This window comes from Canis lupus, chromosome 6 (genome assembly GCF_011100685.1).
Source record: "Canis lupus familiaris isolate Mischka breed German Shepherd chromosome 6, alternate assembly UU_Cfam_GSD_1.0, whole genome shotgun sequence".
Lineage (NCBI taxonomy): Eukaryota > Metazoa > Chordata > Mammalia > Carnivora > Canidae > Canis > Canis lupus.
In genome coordinates, this window is record NC_049227.1 from 57647639 (window position 1) to 57666186 (window position 18548).

At 42.5% G+C, this 18548-nt stretch overlaps 1 protein-coding gene across 5 annotated transcripts in view; it reads left to right on the forward strand.

Annotated features, from left to right (window-relative positions):
• Positions 1–18548, forward strand: part of TGFBR3 (transforming growth factor beta receptor 3) — a 194775-nt gene that overhangs the window by 124052 nt on the left and 52175 nt on the right. For all 5 annotated transcript variants that reach the window (XM_038541389.1, XM_038541391.1, XM_038541393.1 and 2 more), the window contains exon 5: positions 17045–17228. In XM_038541389.1, coding sequence (XP_038397317.1) covers positions 17045–17228 — 184 coding nt within the window. The remainder of the gene's footprint in view (positions 1–17044; positions 17229–18548) is intronic.

Consider the following 18548-nt stretch of genomic DNA (forward strand, 5'->3'; position numbering starts at 1 on the left):
AAGGATTTAAATTTGGGGACCCTTGAACTCTGCTGAAAGCCCCAGCAGGATTTCTTTAGGGAGAATGGTTTTCTCCTATCTGCACATTTCTTCAAGGTGGAACATCTGTTGTTTCTAGAGGTTCTCAGGTCAATGGATGAGTGATGCAAGCTCTCTCACAAGCTAGGTAAGTCTCTCTAGGAGAAAGAGTGTGTGAAGTGAAGAAGGCAAGGCAAGTTCTTCCCTTGCTCTGTGTAGCTGGAAAGGGATTTCAGGGTCTGCTTATCCTCTGGACAGCTGTTGCAGCAGAGGGATCTGCTGCTAGATGGAAAACCAGTGGTGAATTCTGTTTATCCATTTATAGTAGTTAAGAGTTAAAGTTTGGAGATAAGATAATTACATTATTTTATAAACACTTCAGAAGGCCCATGGAATTTTCAGAAGCTGAGGCTTAGCCATCTCCATCACTGTCTTCTTCCAAGTTATCAAGCAAGTGCAAGGTTGCAGAGGATGGGGGGAGGGGGAAGAACGGCGGGGGGGGGGGGGGGGGGGGAGAGAAAGAAGATGAATATCTCCAGCAGACTTCCCACTGAGCACAGAGCCCAACACAGGGCTCAGTCTCACAACCCTGAGATCACAACCTGAGCCAAAATCAAGAGTTGGACGCTCAACTACCCAGGGACCCTAACAGGCAGTCTCTTGATTCTTAGTATAAGATGTATATATAAGCATTACTGTCTTAGAACTGTCTTTACTTCCCAGGTAGAGTTACAATACTAAATGACTTTGGGGTTTTTTTGTTTGTTTGTTTGTTTTTGTTTTTGTTCTTGTTTTTTTTTAAGTAGGGTGGTGAGAAAACTTGAAGCAATGATATCTTCTCCTCTGTTCAGGATGACCTTTTAATTTAACTTGACACATCTGCATTATTATAGCTACCCAGATTTAAAAAGAGAGCCTTTCATAATTAGTTAACAGGGACTAGTCACCCATGGGAGTGACTAAAGACATTATACTTTAATAGTGTCTGATAAAGGTATCTGGCCTTTTCTGTCAAATCATTCTAGTCCTTCTTATGATTTCACAGTATAAGCAAGAAGGAACAGGTCAGGCAGGGAGAGAGTGGGATTGAGTTTCATCTGTGAGTGCCGTTCCTTTATCTGGTTGTTTTGGAAATGAGAGTGGAGTGAGGAGTGATTGTTTCATTGTCAAGTAGTGAGTCTTTGAGTATGAGTCTCTCACACACACACATACATCCTTGTGTGCATGAATGACGGAGTTGTCACAGCTGTATAGATTTTCTTTTGTAGGGTATATGGATGGCCCAGAGGATATTGAGTCGTTAGAGTTGTCCCTCAATGCAATTAGAAATAGGAATAACCCTAGTCTCTCAGTCTGTCATGTTGAAATTACAAAGAAAAATCTCTTAGGAGGACCACAAAAACTCATTCTTATTTATGCAGTTATTTCCACACTGAAGAAAAAGCATAGCGCAACTGGGCAATAAATGTCTGAACTGTCAACTTGAGTTTGCTTAAAAAGAAAAAGAGATTGGACAATGCTAGATTGTCTTTAGAAATATGCTACAAAAAAAAAAAGAAATATGCTACAATTTGAATAGACCTTTCAGTAAAGAAAAAACACGAGCGGCCAAAAGCACATGAAAAGATGTTCAATTTCATTAGTCATTAGGTAAATGCAAATTTAAAACCACAACAAGATTCTACTTCATACCCACTAGGATGACTCTAATAAAAAAGGCAAATAATAACAAGTGTTGTTGAGGTTGTAGGGAAACTGGAACCCTCATGAATGGCTGGCAGGATGTAAAATGGTGCTTTAGAAGACAATTGGCAAAACATATGTCTACTGAAAAACTTGCCCACAAATGTTCATAGCAGCATTATTCTTAACAACCAAAAAGTGAAAACATCCAAATATCCATCAACTGATAGGTGGGTTAAAAAATGTATATTTATGCAGTGGAATATTATTTGGCCACTAAGAGGAATGAAGTATTGATACATAGCACAACATGGATGAACCTTGAAAACATTATAAGTGAAAGAAGCTAGACACAAAAGGCTACATGTTGTATGATTCCATTTGTTTCCAGAACAGGCAAATCCCTAGAGACAGAAGTACGTCAGAGATTACCAAGGCTGGTGGGACATGAGAATGAGGGATGACTACTAATGGCATAGTGTTTCTTTTGGGAATGGCAAAAATGTTCTGGAATTAGATAGTGATGACTGGACTACAACTGTGATTATACTAAAAACACTGAATTGTACATATTAAAAGTCTGGATGTTATAATAGGTGAATTATATCTCAATTAAGTTAGAAAAAAATTTGCTTCAGCACTCTTTTTAAAGATTAAGGTGTAAAAATCAGTGGGACTGGATTTAAAAATGTATCTTTTTACTTTATCCCATGTATCTGATTTCGTTTGGTTTTAATCTTGTTTTATTGTATTTTGAAACTGAGTGCATCCTCCTGCAAGGTCTACAGACACAGCCTTGGGACAAGCAGAAACTCTCAAGACGAGACATGAAATGTCTAATCCAGAGGCCTTGGCCAGCCTTTTAATGTCAGGCTTAGTTGTTTTACGTGCTTATAGGGAAGAAAGGCATCTCAGATGAGGAAAGTCAGAAAACAAGCAGCAACTTCTTCCAATTTCACTCGTTCTTAGGATTACTGTGCTGCAATTTATGTTTTCCAGACATTTACATTAAAAAGAAAGAAATGTATGTATACGTGTGTATGTTTGAGTAGAGGTATGGAGTGGGAGAAGATATTAGTTTCTAAGGTAAGATTTCCAGAGTTAACAGATTTATAGGATGCCCACTAAATTTAAAATTCAAATAAACAACAAATAGTTCTTTTTAGTATGCCCAATACACTATTTGGGGCATACTTATACTAAAAAATTATTCATTGTTTATCTGAAACTCAAATTTATTTATTTATTTTTAAGATTTTATTTATTTATTCATGAGAGAGAGAGAGAGAAAGAGAGAGAGAGAGGGGGGCAAAGATACAGGCAGAGGGAGAAGCAGGCTCCATGTGGGAAGCCCGATGTGGGACTCAATCCTGGGTCTCCAGGATCACACCCTGGGCTGAAGGCAGGCGCTAAACCGCTGAGCCACCCAGGGATCCCTGAAACTCAGATTTAACTATCTGTTTTGTATTTTATGAGGCAACCCTGCTCAGAGGTAACTCAGGTTTTTGTTTCTGCTGAACACCCTGGCCTGCGTATCAGGAGGTCTGAGTACTACGCAGTAGTACTGCCACTAACTAGATCTGTGGCATTGGACAAAATCACTTCACTCCTAGGGTCTCAGTGTTCTTATCTCTGAAGTAAGGAGGTGGTACTAGCCAGTCTCTAAAAGTCCTCCTGGCTTTCAGACTCTATGATGCTTTGATAATACGGCTGCTAGATATTATATCCCAATTTAATTGGAAACAGAAAATGGTAATCTGAACACTGCCTCTTCAGCAAATCCAAGTAAATATCAGGGCAGGGCAGCTGAAAAAAAATGAGAGAAACCAAACACTATGCTATTGGCTTTGGAATAAAAACAAATCAAAATTTAATCCTAATGAAAAATGTAAATTAATACCAGGAATACGCTTACCATTTAAAATCTAGTTTTGTATTTCTGAGAGGAGGGGGAGGGGTGGGTGAAGAAGCTGGTGTTGCCAAAATCTGGTTTATTCCTTTTCCTTAAACTTGGGGGGAAAAAGATCTAAATATTTTGGGCCTCTGCCACCAAACCACAGGCAGTTCTCTGGTCTGCACTGCAGTTTGGATGACTGACAAGGCTCAGTGAAAAACAAGTGCTATTTGTTTTCCTGTGCCCAGTATTTAACTGGAAATCAGAAGGCGAAATTTCCAATCAGTTGTTAAATAGCCCCAGATGTGTGCTTAGCTCTGCTCTAGGAAGGGACATGCACAGCCTATACCACGGCACATGTCCACGCATTCCTTTTCATGACTCCAAGTGATGTGTAACCGAGAGTTATATCCAAAAATGCCCTTCAAATAACTCAGACATTCAAGTTTGGTTGTGGTGGAGGGAACTTTAAAAAAAGTTCCTGTATCCTCCACTACGTCGCATTTAAAAATCTGGAAATGATTTTTTTCCTTTTCTAAATTCCTCCTTTCCCTTGTTTGGCAGTTTTCCCCACGTTTAGAAAAACATGAGATTAGCATACCTGGGAGCCTTGTTCATTCATCCAACACTCGGTTTGTAGTGCCTGCAGGATGTTGGGAACTGGGGCTACGTATGGAGGGTTCCAGAGAGAAATGGAGTGGACCGCCTACCCTAGAGGAGCTGCCTGCTAGAGATGGTGAAGAGATTGGGAATTGCAGTTCAGTGTAAGAAGAACCGTGGTCGGATCCTGAAAATTGGGGAAGATGAGAATCATCTTCCAAACGCAATGAAGGCAGCTCCCTCTGTGAAGCTAACTGAGGTGCAGCACGGGTCAGAGTTGCAGACACGAGCGCAGCTTTTTGCTCAACTGGAATTGCTGCTCCTATATCGTAGGAGCGTATATAGACTAGGGATTTAGATACACCATTTTGGATTTTCCAATGAGGCTTTCCCCAGATAAATTCTCTCTCAAAGGCAGATTAAATAACTCAACATTTCAAGATTGGTTCTTCTTCTTTCTAAAAAAACGTCTCTTGTGGAATGAGTCACTGTGCCCTGTGGGATATTCCAAGTGGTTGTGTACCATGCATTTTTGTTCCAGAGACTGCTTATCTGTTGGTTTTGTGGCTTGTCCATAAGAGCCCTAATTGTAAGGGGCCTGATCCTCTCATGAACTAGGGTCAGTCAACTACCATATTTCCTAGGAACGCGTTTCTGGTCCATTTGTGGTAAGAGAGCTCTTCCTAAATGTCACTGTGGCAATTAGAGCATTGGAAAGAGTCCAGTTTCAGCTGGTAATCCTGGTTCAGAAAGAGTTTCTTGGAAGACTTCCTAGGATTTATCTTACTTGCTGGGTTCAGGCTTGTGAATGTTGCCAGCAAGTGGCCCCTTGGCCTTACGAGGTCTGCCTGGGTGTAGTCTTCCTTCTGATCAAGACATCCTGTCCTGGAGGGTTCACGCAAGCGTAGACTTTTCCTGGCTCTGCTGGACTTGCTGTGTCATGTCTGTGTGCAGGCCTGGGGCCCATCTCTGTGAAGGCTTTGGTTTCATTCAACAAATTGAGGTTAAATAAACTCGATTTCACTGAGGGGGGAAGGCTGGTTTCTTCGTGTAGAGTTCCATTACATGCTGTAGGGCGTTAGAGTCTGAGGCTCATCTGGCAATCTGATGGATCTGCCCTTCCCAAGCTTTGGGCAATTATATCAAACGGTACATCGCTGGTGCCCTTGGTTAATGTGGTAAGCAGCCTCCAAGGGGCTGTTTGGTAGAAAAAGTGAGTGTTTTGTTAAGGGAGGTTGCAGAGTATTTTTTCATGTAGTAGGAGGGAGAGAAACTTGTCTCCTGGGAGATTGTGGTGAGGCTGTCTAGAAAGCTCGTGGCTGGGCCTTGGTCCTCTCAGGCCCTGGGCTAGCATTCTGCACAGGTGGCCTGCCCTCCTCATCTCTGACGGGGACTGTGTGACGGCCTGACTCCTTCCCGGGCACAGAGTCCTTGGGTTTACTTGAGGCAGCCCAATTCTGGCACTTCAGACGGCCTTCATCCAACCCCTGGCTTAGAAGCTGATTTCTGCAGGAGAAGAAAGGGCCTCTTTGGCCTTCCTTGTTCCTTTGCCCAAGGTAGAATGTGTATCCCGAGAACGGTTTTTTTTTTGCTGTTGGTTTTTGCCCCTGGTGGTGACGCTGTATCCTCACATGGCCTCTGAATGCCATTGGGCCAGGGAGTCCTCTTCACTCTGCTTCTGGCTTGTCCCATTGGGGGTGCTGAATGACAAGGCTGTGATCCTAGGACACAGAGTATACCTAGAACTCAGGGGCTTATCCATCTGCCTCCTCTGCTAAAGGCCCACAAAAGGCCATTTGATCTCTAGCCCTTCCATGTTTATCACAGAGAGCCTGTTCTGGGCATTGTATAGTTTCTGGCTGATATAGGCTGCTGGGTAATGTTCAGAGCTACTGTTTGGAGCCAACACTGCAGTGGTTATTATCTCCAGTGTTCTATTGCTAGGAGGCTAAGGTGGGGCTCTGTCTACCCAGCTCTACTGATTTCTTGAGAGTAGCTGACTACTCCATGGTAGTGCAGTAGAAATAGCTCTCCAATGGGCAAGAAAGTCTGTGGTTCTGTTGTCAGCTTTGCTTTCTATCAGCTGTGTGGCTTGGGCAGATCCTGTAGCTTCTCTGACCATTAATTTCCTTGTCTATAAAATGGAACTTAGATTATCCATCTTGATAAAGAGGAACTCTGTAAAGGGAATTCTGAGAACCTCTTTGGAGCCAAGCACTTGTAAAGTTCCATTTGTGCCCTTGAACCTGGGTTGCCAGATTGGATGTAACTTAAAAGAATCTTCCCTGGTGAGGGATTTCCCAGAAGCACATTTGGAGAGCAAAAACAGATTGAGGATCCTGGTAATAGTAATAATGTCAACGTTTTATTCTTTTCTGGAAAAATGCCCCCCTCCTTTTTTTTAGAGAGAGAGAGAGAGAGAGAGAAAGAGCACATAAGGGGAAGAGGGGGCAGAGGGAAAGGGAGGATCTTAAGCAGGCTTGGCTTGATCTCACAACCCTGAGTTGGTCAAGAGACGCTCAACTGACAAAGCACCCAGGTGCCGCTGAAAAATGCCCTTTAGATGGCAAGTGCACTTTAAATTTTGGGTCATGCTCATCCTAAAATCCTGAGAGATGGATGAAAAAGGGTAAATTTAGGAGTCTGGAGAGCTCATTTTATAAGACCATCGAGGGTCCCTGTGTGGCCTCAGGTTCTACTTTGGAAAAGTCTACATTATAAAGCAGTCATGCTTCATTAATTTGTTAACCTGGGTAGACTGAGTCTGTCTTTCAGGTGGAGTAACATATTTTGCTCCTCTTTGTATATTCACATATACTATCATTTTTGTAACATTACCATGGGAGATTAGAGTATTGCTTTTTGTAGTGGCTCACGTTCAAGTTTGTGCATGTTTATATTCAGAGGGGCAGCGTCTCAGAGCTTTCTTCTTGGACATGTGTAAACATGTTGGGTGTTAAGAACAGAGGCCAGCTTCAATCCTTTAGTTCTTTATGTTTCAGCAAAAATTAAAATTAAAAGCAGAGGGTGACCATCATGAATGTTTTGAGAAAAAGTGTTGAGTGTTTTAATCATTTTAGTAGAAGAAAGTAATCTGGTTGTAGATACAAAATAAAAAACACCCAAGAATTTTTAAATGGTTGCGTGGATTTGTGTTTCTTGAGTATACCATTGGCAGATACCATAATCACATGGCTCATGAATATGTAGCATTACAAATTATGACTGTAGGTTAGTGGGCATGGAAATTATTTCTTTAAAACAAACTTAAAAAAACATTGAGTCATGATATATGGTTAATAGAAAACATGTTTCAGATCACATTTCATATCACGTGGCTTTGGAGGAAATAGGCAAGCACAGCCCTCCCAGGAATTGGGTAGGGAGAGCATGTGATTTTCCTCTTTCAGAATATAGGGTTTAGTCCTCATTTGGGAGGTAAATATTTCAGTACTGTTCCAGTATTTTATGTAAGTTTGTTTTTACTGGACTTTGTGCACGGAATACACCAGAGCATAACCTCAGTGCCTTTCTGTGTGGGGACTGTTATGAGTTCTAGGATGCATCTGCATAGATCCTAATTACATATAAACCTAAATTCTAGAGAAATTCCTATTTTACTGTATCTATGTCCTTTTTTCCTCTAGAATGGAACTAGTAAATACTTGACACAGCAGGTGTTTTGGAAATACTGTTGAATTTTTCTTTGCTTTATTTGTTTTTCTTATTTTGCTCTATTTTCCCAAGCATGCAACTCCAAAAAGAGATTTGTGTGCACAGGAGTCAAGGAAAAGGAGTAGTAATCGTAAAAGCTGGGGGCAGGGCAGGACAAAAGACAGAGAGGAGATGGTCTTGATTGTCTACGTGCTGCACTTTCACCAATGCCAAAGTCATGTGAATGTGTGAAGCTGGGTGTGAGAGCAGAGCAGAGCAGGGCAGCCAGCCCCAAGGAGCTAATACAACCTGAGTAGCAGGCACTCACCCAACCAGTAACTCAAGCTCCAAATGGACCACAGCTGAGATATAGGGTTTGTTTGTGTGTGATTCCTGGAATAGATTTTCCTTGGGGATGTCAGCAGGCTTTTCTTTATCTTTGGGTAGCTGTGGCTCCTCTGATTTCACAAGGCCCATTTCTTTCTTTTTAGATGTGCAAGATGATGACTCCATCCATGACTTGGTCTTACCCTCTCCCTCTTGGCTTTTTTTTTTTCTTCTTTCTTTTTTTCTACCAGCACAGAGGAGAGGATTCTTGCTTGATCTGTACACAATCCTGTTCATGCTTAACAAAGATTATTTGGAATTTAAGTAATATTTGTATCTACAGCCTAGAGCAGTGATCTTCAAATATGTATTGGAATCATGGGAGTGGTGGGAGGAAGGTTATAATGCAATTTCCTGTAGCCTACATTCCTACTCACCCTGGAATCTTCAGGATGATTTTACTGGCCTAAGGATCACACTTTGTGAAGCATTGAGCTTGAGGTGGCTTCTTGACATTGATTTATGTTCTGAGACCAGATCAAGAAGCAGAGGGATAGGTGGATATTATGAGTGTTTCCTTAGAGTCATATTGGAGGAGATTCTAGAGCAGTGCTGACCAATAGAAATAAAATGTAAACCACAGAGGCAATTAAAAAATCCTCCATTAGTGCATTTTAAAAGGTAAAAGAAATAAGTGAAACTGATTGTAATGGCATATGTAATTTAACCCAGTATAACCAAATAATATCATTTAACATGTAATCAATAAAAAAAATTGTTGAGATTTCTTTGCTTTCTTCTTGTGCTATATGACACAGTACAAAGTCCGGTATGTATTTTACATTTACAACACAAGTCAGTTTACCTAGCAGTATTTCAAGTGTTCAATGGTGGCATGTGGCTAGTGGCTACTATACTTGACAGCTATAGACAAGTACAGCCTGCCCTGAGCCGCTGGCAGACACATGATTGATCATCATGTTGACTCCTCCTCCTTTCTCCACTACTTCTGTATATGAATGCCCTCAGAATCCTTCTCCATTACAGAAATTTAGGCAGGTAGTACCAAACGGTTGGACCTCAAGATCCATTCATTCATTCAACAAACACTTTTTGAGTATCTTTGCTGTGTACAACACTATTTTAGGTGCACAGAATACCCTCATGAACAGGCCAGACGAAGATCCCGGCCTCTGAAGAAGCTTACGTTCTGGTGGGAGGAGATAGGCAATAAGTATAATAAATAAGTAAATTATATGATAGTTTGGTAGGTGACTGTTCAATCTAAGAGCAATGAGAACATGGAAAGCAGGTTGTTGGGGGGGGATCAGAATTGTTAGAGTGGGGCTGCTGGAAGGTTGGATTGTAATTTTAAATAGGCCCCATGAGAAGGTAACATGTGAGTGGCCTTAGAGGAGGGTGAGGACAAACTTCAGATGAGACTTCTTTATCAGGACCATTCATCTGGGAGCATTCATTATGAGGTGAGGGCAGTGAAGCAGGAGGAAGGGCCCAGGACGAGGGGAGTCCTTAGGGTATAGCACCACCCTCTGCAAAGTTTCTCTCTCCCCCCTCACTGAAGACCAAACCAACTTGGGGGAGGCCCAGAGGGATACTGTGATGCAACCACCGGGCCTCTGAGTCAGCTGGTGTGCTGAGTTAAGTGCTAAAACAGAAAACCTCTGTTCCAGGAAAATGGTGACTGCACCCATCAGCCAGGATTTGTTCACTTCACTTGGGCTTGGGAGATAAATCTTGAGGCTTCCGTGGATCTGCTTAGGACTTTAAGAGTTAAAGCTCAAATGCAGGTGTGGAAACAAAAGAGCTGGTTGCCTCTTTGGCTTTTTTCTTGCTCTTTTTGGACAAGGTTGTTGAATCTGATCCAGAAAAAATAATAAACTTGGCTCTCGTTGCCTCGCCGTAAGTTCTTGTAATAAAACTCCCAGCACTGGCAGATAGAGTAATGTTCTGCTCTTTAAAACAAAATCTGGTAGCATAACCAGAATCTAAAATACAAATGTCCTGCGTGGTTGAAGTAGGGAAGAGCACTCAGGAGAGGAGGCGGCCCAGTGTGCATCTCGGCTGCCCAGGGCTTGTTAGCAATAAAGTGCTTCACGTTTGCCCCTTCAGCAGACGCTTGCTAAGGATCAGGATTCTTGTAGCTCAGCCCTCCATTCATTCCCACAGGAAGATGTTTGTCATGTCAGAGGACTGGGTTTTAATTAGCAAGCAGGAGGAAAGTTCACTGAATTTTGGGGGGAAGACATGGAGCTACTGAATGATTTAATAATTGGTTTTTAGCTGGAGTTATTGGGTGAAGAAGCAAATCATGGGGTTTCAAGGTTGGCTAAAAGATCATTTCCTGGGCAATGAGGGAAGTAAGGAGTTGGGGTGACAGGAATAGAGAAATTATAGCATATCCTTTCCTGTAAGTAACAGAGTTGAGTTCTAATCAGCAGGCAATTAGCAAGTCCCTGCTTGGTGCCAAGCTGTGTGCCAAGCCCGGGAAATTTGAAATGAACAAGGCGCTTTCTTGGCCCTCAAGGTGTTGTTCTTTTGCCAGTTTTGCTGGTAAATGGTCACAGTACATGGGAGAGAGGGGCTAGACCAGAGGTGTGACAACTTGAGGAAAGGAAGGGAGTCTGCGAAGCTTGGGAAGAGCAGTGCAGGTGGGGAGCAGGATGTAAAAAGACTGGGGAGCCCGAAGCAGCAGGATGAGTGATTCCATATGGTGGGAACCTGGGGGTGTGATACGAAGTGGGGCCGGCAGAGGCCCTCTCTGGTCATATGCCATCTTAGATGCTTAGATACTGTCCTGCATCATCATGTGTTGACTTTTTTAAGAATGATCTCTCAGGTGCCAGGGTGGAGGAGGGAGACAGGATTAGCAAGTCAGAAGATATTGGAGGTGACTGTAATGGTTGAGATACAGGTTGATCTTAGGGCCAAAAGTGCGGTGGTAGGATGGCAAGGTGGAGAATGTGGGATAGAATCAATAGCTTTAGAAAGTTTCTGCCATTTTATCCAAATATAAAATCCTTGTTCTTAACATTTTTAAAAACAATTCCATATTCCTTCATGTCGTCATTTTCTTTGTAATTGTGATTGTAACTCCTCCTTGTATGAGAAAAGGTATTTGTTTTTTGTTATTCTCCTTATATCTGTGTTCTTCCACAGACCTTAACCCAAGCCAGACTCTAATAAGGGGACCATACCATGAAGATGAGACTGGGGGTAGGGCCCTGACTGTTAGAGTGATGACAGTGATAGATCTTGTCTTTATTTCAGCAGGACTCTGGACAGGTTCTAGCATGATGCCCTTAGAGATAAGATGAGGGCGGTTCTATGGGGTTACTTTGTAGTGGCTGAACAACCCGGGACCCCAGCAAGTGCTGTTTAGCATACTTGGGTTAGCCCTGGGGTGTACCTGCAAGTCCACAGACCTTAGCCTGGTCTTATTCCACTGCTCAGGGATTCAGATGAACGTGTAGAAGACACACATAGGAAATACAGCGATGTTGACAGCTAACAGAATAAAGATGTGTTTGTGTTCTCCACAAACTTCAAATATGGGTCTAAGGAATAAATATAAGACTTTGTATTTGTATGAAAGAGGTACTGGTATAAGGGAAGGATGTAAAAAGCCTCACCCTGATAAAATAAAGACCTGGGTATTTAGGTGCCACCATCTCCACTGCCCTGCTCTGAGCTGCCACTTGTTCTCCCTGGGTTTATCACAGAAGTTTACTCCTGCTCTTGTCTCCCTTCAGTCTAGACTGGCCATAGCAACCAGAGTAATTCTGTTAAAGCACTTGTTAGATGTTTTCATCAACTCTCAGTGGTGAGCCATCTCACCCAAACGGAACGTCACAAACCCTTACCAGCACGGTAAGGTTAGGTAAGGGTAAGGTCAGGTTGGAGCTCCTGGTCTCCCTGACCTCTCTGACCTTCTTAGCTACGTGTCTTCTCCCCCAGCCCAGAGCCCAGTGCTCCAGCCGCACTGGCTCCCCACTCCCACTCCCCATTGCCAGACCTCCCCACTTGGTGTTCTCTCAACCACAGATGCTTTCCTTCTGAAGTCTGCAGAGCTTGCTCTCTTTCAGGACTTTAGCTACTCAATGACTTTCTCAGTTGGACTTTCCCCTTGACAGCATTAAACCTTCTCCTCTTCTCTCTCCATAGCACCTCTTAGGATATTACGTATTTTACTTAGTTATTTTACGCCTCTGACTTCCTTACCAGACCGTAATCTCCACAAGGATATGGAGTTCTGCGTGCCCCCTTCTGTACTGTTACCCCAGCATCTCCAACAGTGCCTGGCCTAGAAGCTCAATAGATACATGTCACATGTATTTTTAAAGTATAAATTAATGAATAGGAAATAACAGCAGGGTTCAGCTGATAGAAAAGCTAATGTGATTTTGGGCCTTATTGTGTCCACATAGGTGTAGAAAGAGATTTATTGTAAGGAACTGACTCACTCGATTATGGAAGCTAGCAAGTCCCAGATCCAAACAGTCTGTCCCAGTTTGAATCCAAAGTCCAGGAGGCTATTACTGAACCATGAAGAGCTGATGTCCCAATTTGAAGGAGACGAGTTTGTCAGGCAGGAGAATTTTCTCTTAGACAGGGAGGGGTCAGGCCTTCAGCCTATTGGATGAGGCCCACACACATGTTAGGAAGGACAGTCTGTTTCACTTAGTCTCCTGATTTAAATGTTAATCTCATCCACAGATACCCTCACAGAAATACTCAGAATAATGTTTGACAAAGTACGTGGGCACCCTGTAGCCCAGTCAAGTTGACACAGAATTAACCATTATGGTGCATCTGTCAGACCGCACCCCAAACACCAAGCCTTGTCCCAGGCACCACATTTCAGAGCCCATGCTGGTTAAGATCTGACAACCACAGTATCTGGGGAGGACTTGAGGGGGCTGGGAATAGTGCCCTGAGGATCTGAAGTCATGATCAGGCTCAAATGACATCTTCAGACATTTGAAGGCTTGTCTCATGGAGAAAAGAAGAAGAAATTCCTGGTCTGGAAGGCATAGCTCAGATGTGTGGGTGGAAGGTAAATCTTACAGATAGAACCGAAATCCACCTTGGGAGCTAGTGAGGTCTTCCTTCTGGCAGGGTTAGTGCCATACAGGCCAGCTATGACCAGGAGTCCGAAGTCTCCAGTTCTGGTCTTGCTCCAGTGCTGATTCTCTGACCTTGGGTAGGCCAGTAGCTTCTCTGAGGTTTCTTCGTCTCTACTGTAGAAATCATAGTAGCCTAGCTCTCAGGTCATCCCAAGAAGCAGATGGAAAGAACATTACCTTCTAAAGCTTGGTGGGGGTTGGGGGAGGCCTTTGTCGGCGTCCAGCTTTGTCGGAGCCAGGAGAACCGGTGGTCCGGAGGAGTGCTGACTAACCCCTAGCCACAGCAGGAAATTTCCACTGACCTGCAGTCAGGGACACTTCACTGCCTCTGGCAGCTTTGCTTTCTTCTTATTGGAATGTGCCTGAGGAGTGGCAGTTAACTCCTTTTCCAAATTCCTCAGCTGTGAGCGTATGAACCTAGTTGCCTCTGGCCCGAGAGAACGAGAACGCAGACCTGAGCAGGGTTGACGTGGAGGGATCAGCCAGGAGTTGCCCCTTCTTGAGGAATCTGCTTTGACGTAGTATTGCTCTTCTGTGACTTGAGGGTACATTTCCAAGTTGCTCTCTATTTCTTCTCTTATTTACACTGTATATCCCACGTTCCACTCTGAAGAAACACACTCTGTGTAAAATGTTTAAAACTCAAGTGCTTGATTTTATGGCTGTAGCATGAAGGAGGACAAAAGGAGTGGAACCTCCGGGGATGCCTGCCTAAACATTCAGGACGGTGCTGGCAGAGCGACAAAGGCCTTTGCACTGTTGTGGGTTTTTTCGGTGACAGCCTTGATAAAAATGACTTTTTAGCACAAGTGCTTTTCAGTGAAAAGAAGATTTTACTACAGTGCTTAAGTCATAAAACTCAGATAAACCCTGAAGTTCAGTGCTGGTGAGTTGCAAAGCCTCGGAGGATTTATATGTAGGTTGGCATGGTTCTTGTTTGGCAGGTAAATGGTTCAGGAACCTTTTCTTATGCAAGGCATTGTCAAAACAAGGTTGAAGCTGAACAGTCCCCACTGGCTTTGCTTTATATAAAACTGGCATCAGGACCCCACCTCATTACCCCACCTCATAGCACTTGGTGGCACCTGATACATAGTAGGTGTGCAAGAGGTGGTAACTAATGAAGAGGTCATGGCTTATGTCCAGCTTAGTAATGATTAGCTCTGGACTTCCCGAGCCAATACAAACCAGGAAGTTTCTCTTATTATTTATTAAGTGCTAAACAGCTCAACTTCTAATATAGAGAGGGTTGTCAGTTTAGGGATCCAATCTGGGGATCCCATAGATGTTTGAGTGTTACTAACATTTGGTCAGTTCAAAGTATAGGCCAGGATTTCTCAGTCACAATAGTATTAACATTTTGGATAATTATTTATCATGGGGGCTGTTCTGTGCATTGTAGAATGTTTAGCAGCATTCCTGGCCTCTCTTCACTGGATAGCTCCTCCTTCCTGGTTGTGACAATCACAGATGTTTCCAGACATTGCCAAATGTCCCTTGGGGGACAAAATCACCCCAGGGAAGAGCCACTGATGTAGAGAAAGCTGCAAGGTACCCACGCTGTCTCTGACCTATAATAATGCTTTTTAAACTATCGGGTTACTCAGTACCCGCTAAGGTGGGGCTTCTCAACCAAGGCTGACCTTTGGAATTGCTCAGGGAGCTTTAATATATCCAATGTCTAGGTCCCATCCCAAAGATTCTAATTGGTCTGGGGTGTAGCCTGGACCTAAGGATATCTGGAAGCTTAAATGCTTCTACTTTTCAGCCAAGAGTGAGACCACAGCATTAGTAGGTCATGGAATCAATTTGGGGAAAAACTTCTTTCCTAGCGTTTAAAAAAATACAGTAGTACCTCTTATCTGCAGTTTTGCTTTCCATGGTTTCTGTTATTGGTGGTCAACTGCAGTCTAGAAGCAGATTATCCTCCTTCCAATGAATTGTCAGAAGGTCAGTAGTAGCCTAACACTGCACCACAATGCCTATGTCATTAACCTCACTTCAACTCCTCATGTAGGCATTTTTTTAAAAAAAAAGATTTATTTATTTATTTGAGAGAGAGAGAGAGAGAGAGCATGAGCAGAGGGATGGGCAGCAGGAGGGGAAGAGAATCTTGAGTAGCCTCCTCGATGAACATGGAGCCCCATGTGGAGGTCAGCCTCATGACCCTGAGATGATCTAAGCCGAAATTAAGAGTCAGAAGGTTAACCAACTGAGGTATCCAGGCACCCCTCATCACATAAGCATTTTATTATCTGACATCATCATAAGAAGAAGGACAAATACATTAGAATAAGACACTTTGAAGAAGACAGACCACATTCACATAGCTTTTATTTACAACATACTGTTTTAATTGCTCTATTTTATTAGTAGTTACTGTTGTTAATCTCTTACTGTGTGTAACTTCTAAATTAAACTTTATTATAGGTATGCATGTGTAGGGAAAAAAGCATGGTATAGGGTTCAGTACTGTGTATGGTTTCAGACATCCGCTAGAGGTCTTAGAAGATATGCCCCACAGATAAGCGGAGACTACTGTACATATATATAATTGAATAGAAAATATTAGCTCAATAGTTAGGGTAAGTACTATTTTGTATGTGCATTAAGCCTGAAAATACTGCTGTAAGTAATAGAACCATGAGCAAAATCCCTGCCCTCACCTGCTTTTAGTCTGGTTATTTATAATCCCTTCAGAAATTGTTTTGCTTTTTGTTAATGACAAGTAGTTAATGTGAAACTTAATACATTTGTAGTTGTGTGACTTGGGAATTTATGAACCTTTTTGCTGACAATTTGAGGTTTCACCCTGACATTAATGAAATCAGTTATTTTTATAAATGCTAGCCAATAAAGATGACATACATATTTTCACCAACTAAATTTGATTGCAGTGCAGCAAGATGATAATTTTCCTCTTTTTGTATGTGTTAATTATATATACCATGATGTGCTAAGTCAGCAATTGTCTAAGTACATCAAGCAAGAATGTGGTACTTGCATAAATCAGCCCGAAAGTTTTATTAGGATCAGTTCAACAGCCTCATGACTTCATTATCTATGGGTTTTGGGGGGTTCTTACAAAATAAACTATAATATGCATGCATCTCACTTCTAGGACGCAGTGTAATGTGGTAGAAGGCTCCAGTCATTTTTCTTATCTCAGCATTCAGGAGAACATAAACCCTAGGGGCATTCCTGCTGTGTATCTTTGGTGGTGACTGTTGGTAGATGCTGCGGTCATGGAAGACCTAGAAGTCAAATGTACTTCCTAACAAGGCTTTGGATTGCTTGCCTGATCTTGAAGCCCACAACAAGCCCATGACAACACTCAGCTAAGGCTTTCTGCTTGATTTGAAACTCATTACTTGAAATTACTTCAATTTAGATATCCGAAAGAACAGCAGTGATAATTCTTATGATAACTCACAATGCACTCTGCAGTCTCTCATCCCAGAGTTCTTTAAAAATTCTTGGAGGTGTCCTGCATCATTGGTAGCTTTGTTGTTTCCTAAAAGAAGTAACCTTGGGACTGTTTCTTGAATCAGCTGCTGAAAATAGAAAATTTTGAAAATCTGCCTTTATAACAAAGAGAAGAGGTTAGATTGACAAAAATACCCATTGGTTGTCTGATAAGTGCTTTCTCTAATGATAATTCAGCCCCTGGTGACTGTGTCACATTAAATATGTATATTCCTTTATTCTGTTCTCTTTCCTCTAGGTGTCTCAGGGTTCCACGGTCCAATTTTCATCAGGAAACTTCTCTTTGTCAGCAGAAACAGAAGAAAGGAGCTTCCCCCATGGAAACGAACATCTGTTAAATTGGGCTCAAAAGGAGTACGGGGCAGTCACTTCATTCACTGAACTCAAGATAGCAAGAAACATTTATATTAAAGTGGGAGAAGGTAAATTGTATGTGGTTTCAGTTAATGACTGATTTATGGAAGTCAGTTGTTTTCTTTTCAGAGACCAGGTGGTTAGGGCAAGGAAACTTAGAATTATAGAATGTGGGAGCTGGCAGGGACCTGAGAGATCGCTGGACCTGCTCCCCTCACACACACCCGCTCTTACCTTCTTCCTTCTGAAGACCTAGGCCTGGGATCAGCTAAGCAGGCAATGGGGAGCAGCATGGTTGGGAGAGGAGATTATGGTGTAGGGTTTAGAAGATCTCCACACACAGAAGTCAGAAGCGAATGAAGGGTGAGAATCTGAGGTGAGGGACAGGAGGTGATCTTTAATGGCCTTCGGGAAGAGTTGCCAGAATGAGTCAACGTTTAGGGCGTCCTCTTACCTGTTGATCTGCAAACACTGGGAGCCAATGTTAGTTAATGGTCTTGAAACATAGGTTAAATTTTGGAAAATCGCAGAGGAAAAGTGCTTGAGTATATTTTTAATACTCATGCCAGTTACGGGGACAAATTATTGGAGAAAGGAACTGTGTGGCCTTGATAAGAGATTGCCCATTTTAATTTCCTTGCCTTGCAGAGGGATATAAATATCTGGTAACTCAGCTTGAAGGCCCATTTTTAAAAATAACTTCTTTCATCATTATTTTTAGTTGAGTATATTTGGAGCCCCCATAAGTTACTAGAAATAACAACTCTTGTGAATGAGTTCTTGTTATAGTCAGGTGATTGTATGAAAACTGCATGTTGGGCTTCAGCGTCCATCTGCTTTCTGTTGGATTCTACAGCAGTTGTCACCCCTTCCACAGACAACATGGCAGCACAGCATGGGTTCTCAAATGCTTGTTCCCAGCCTATTCTTATATCTGGGCTGTTTGACAGATGTAGGGAAGGCGGATACTGACGTTGGAGTCTGTGCTATTTGCAAATGCCACAGCAGGTGCTTCTCCCATGTAATCCTAGGAGAAAACCATTATTAGCCTCACCAGTAATCCTAGGAGAAAACCTTTATTTCCCCCATTTTACCGAAGGGTTAGTGGTGGGTTAAGCTAGCTTGCTAAAATTTATGTTCTTAGCAAGGGACGAAGCCAGAATTCAAGCCCAGGTTTCCTGACTCTTGAATCTAATGCTTATTTCCTGATGCCCTAAGGTAAGTTTTACTTAGCCAGGTAAGCGCAGCCTAAAAATGCAAGTAGGCACCTGGATGGAGAGACTTGTTCAGCAGAGCACAGAGAAGAGTTTTAGATGAGTGTTAGATCTAAAAAGTTGAAGTTTGTTACTGAACTCAGGGTGGTCAGGTAGCTATTAATATAAGTCAGG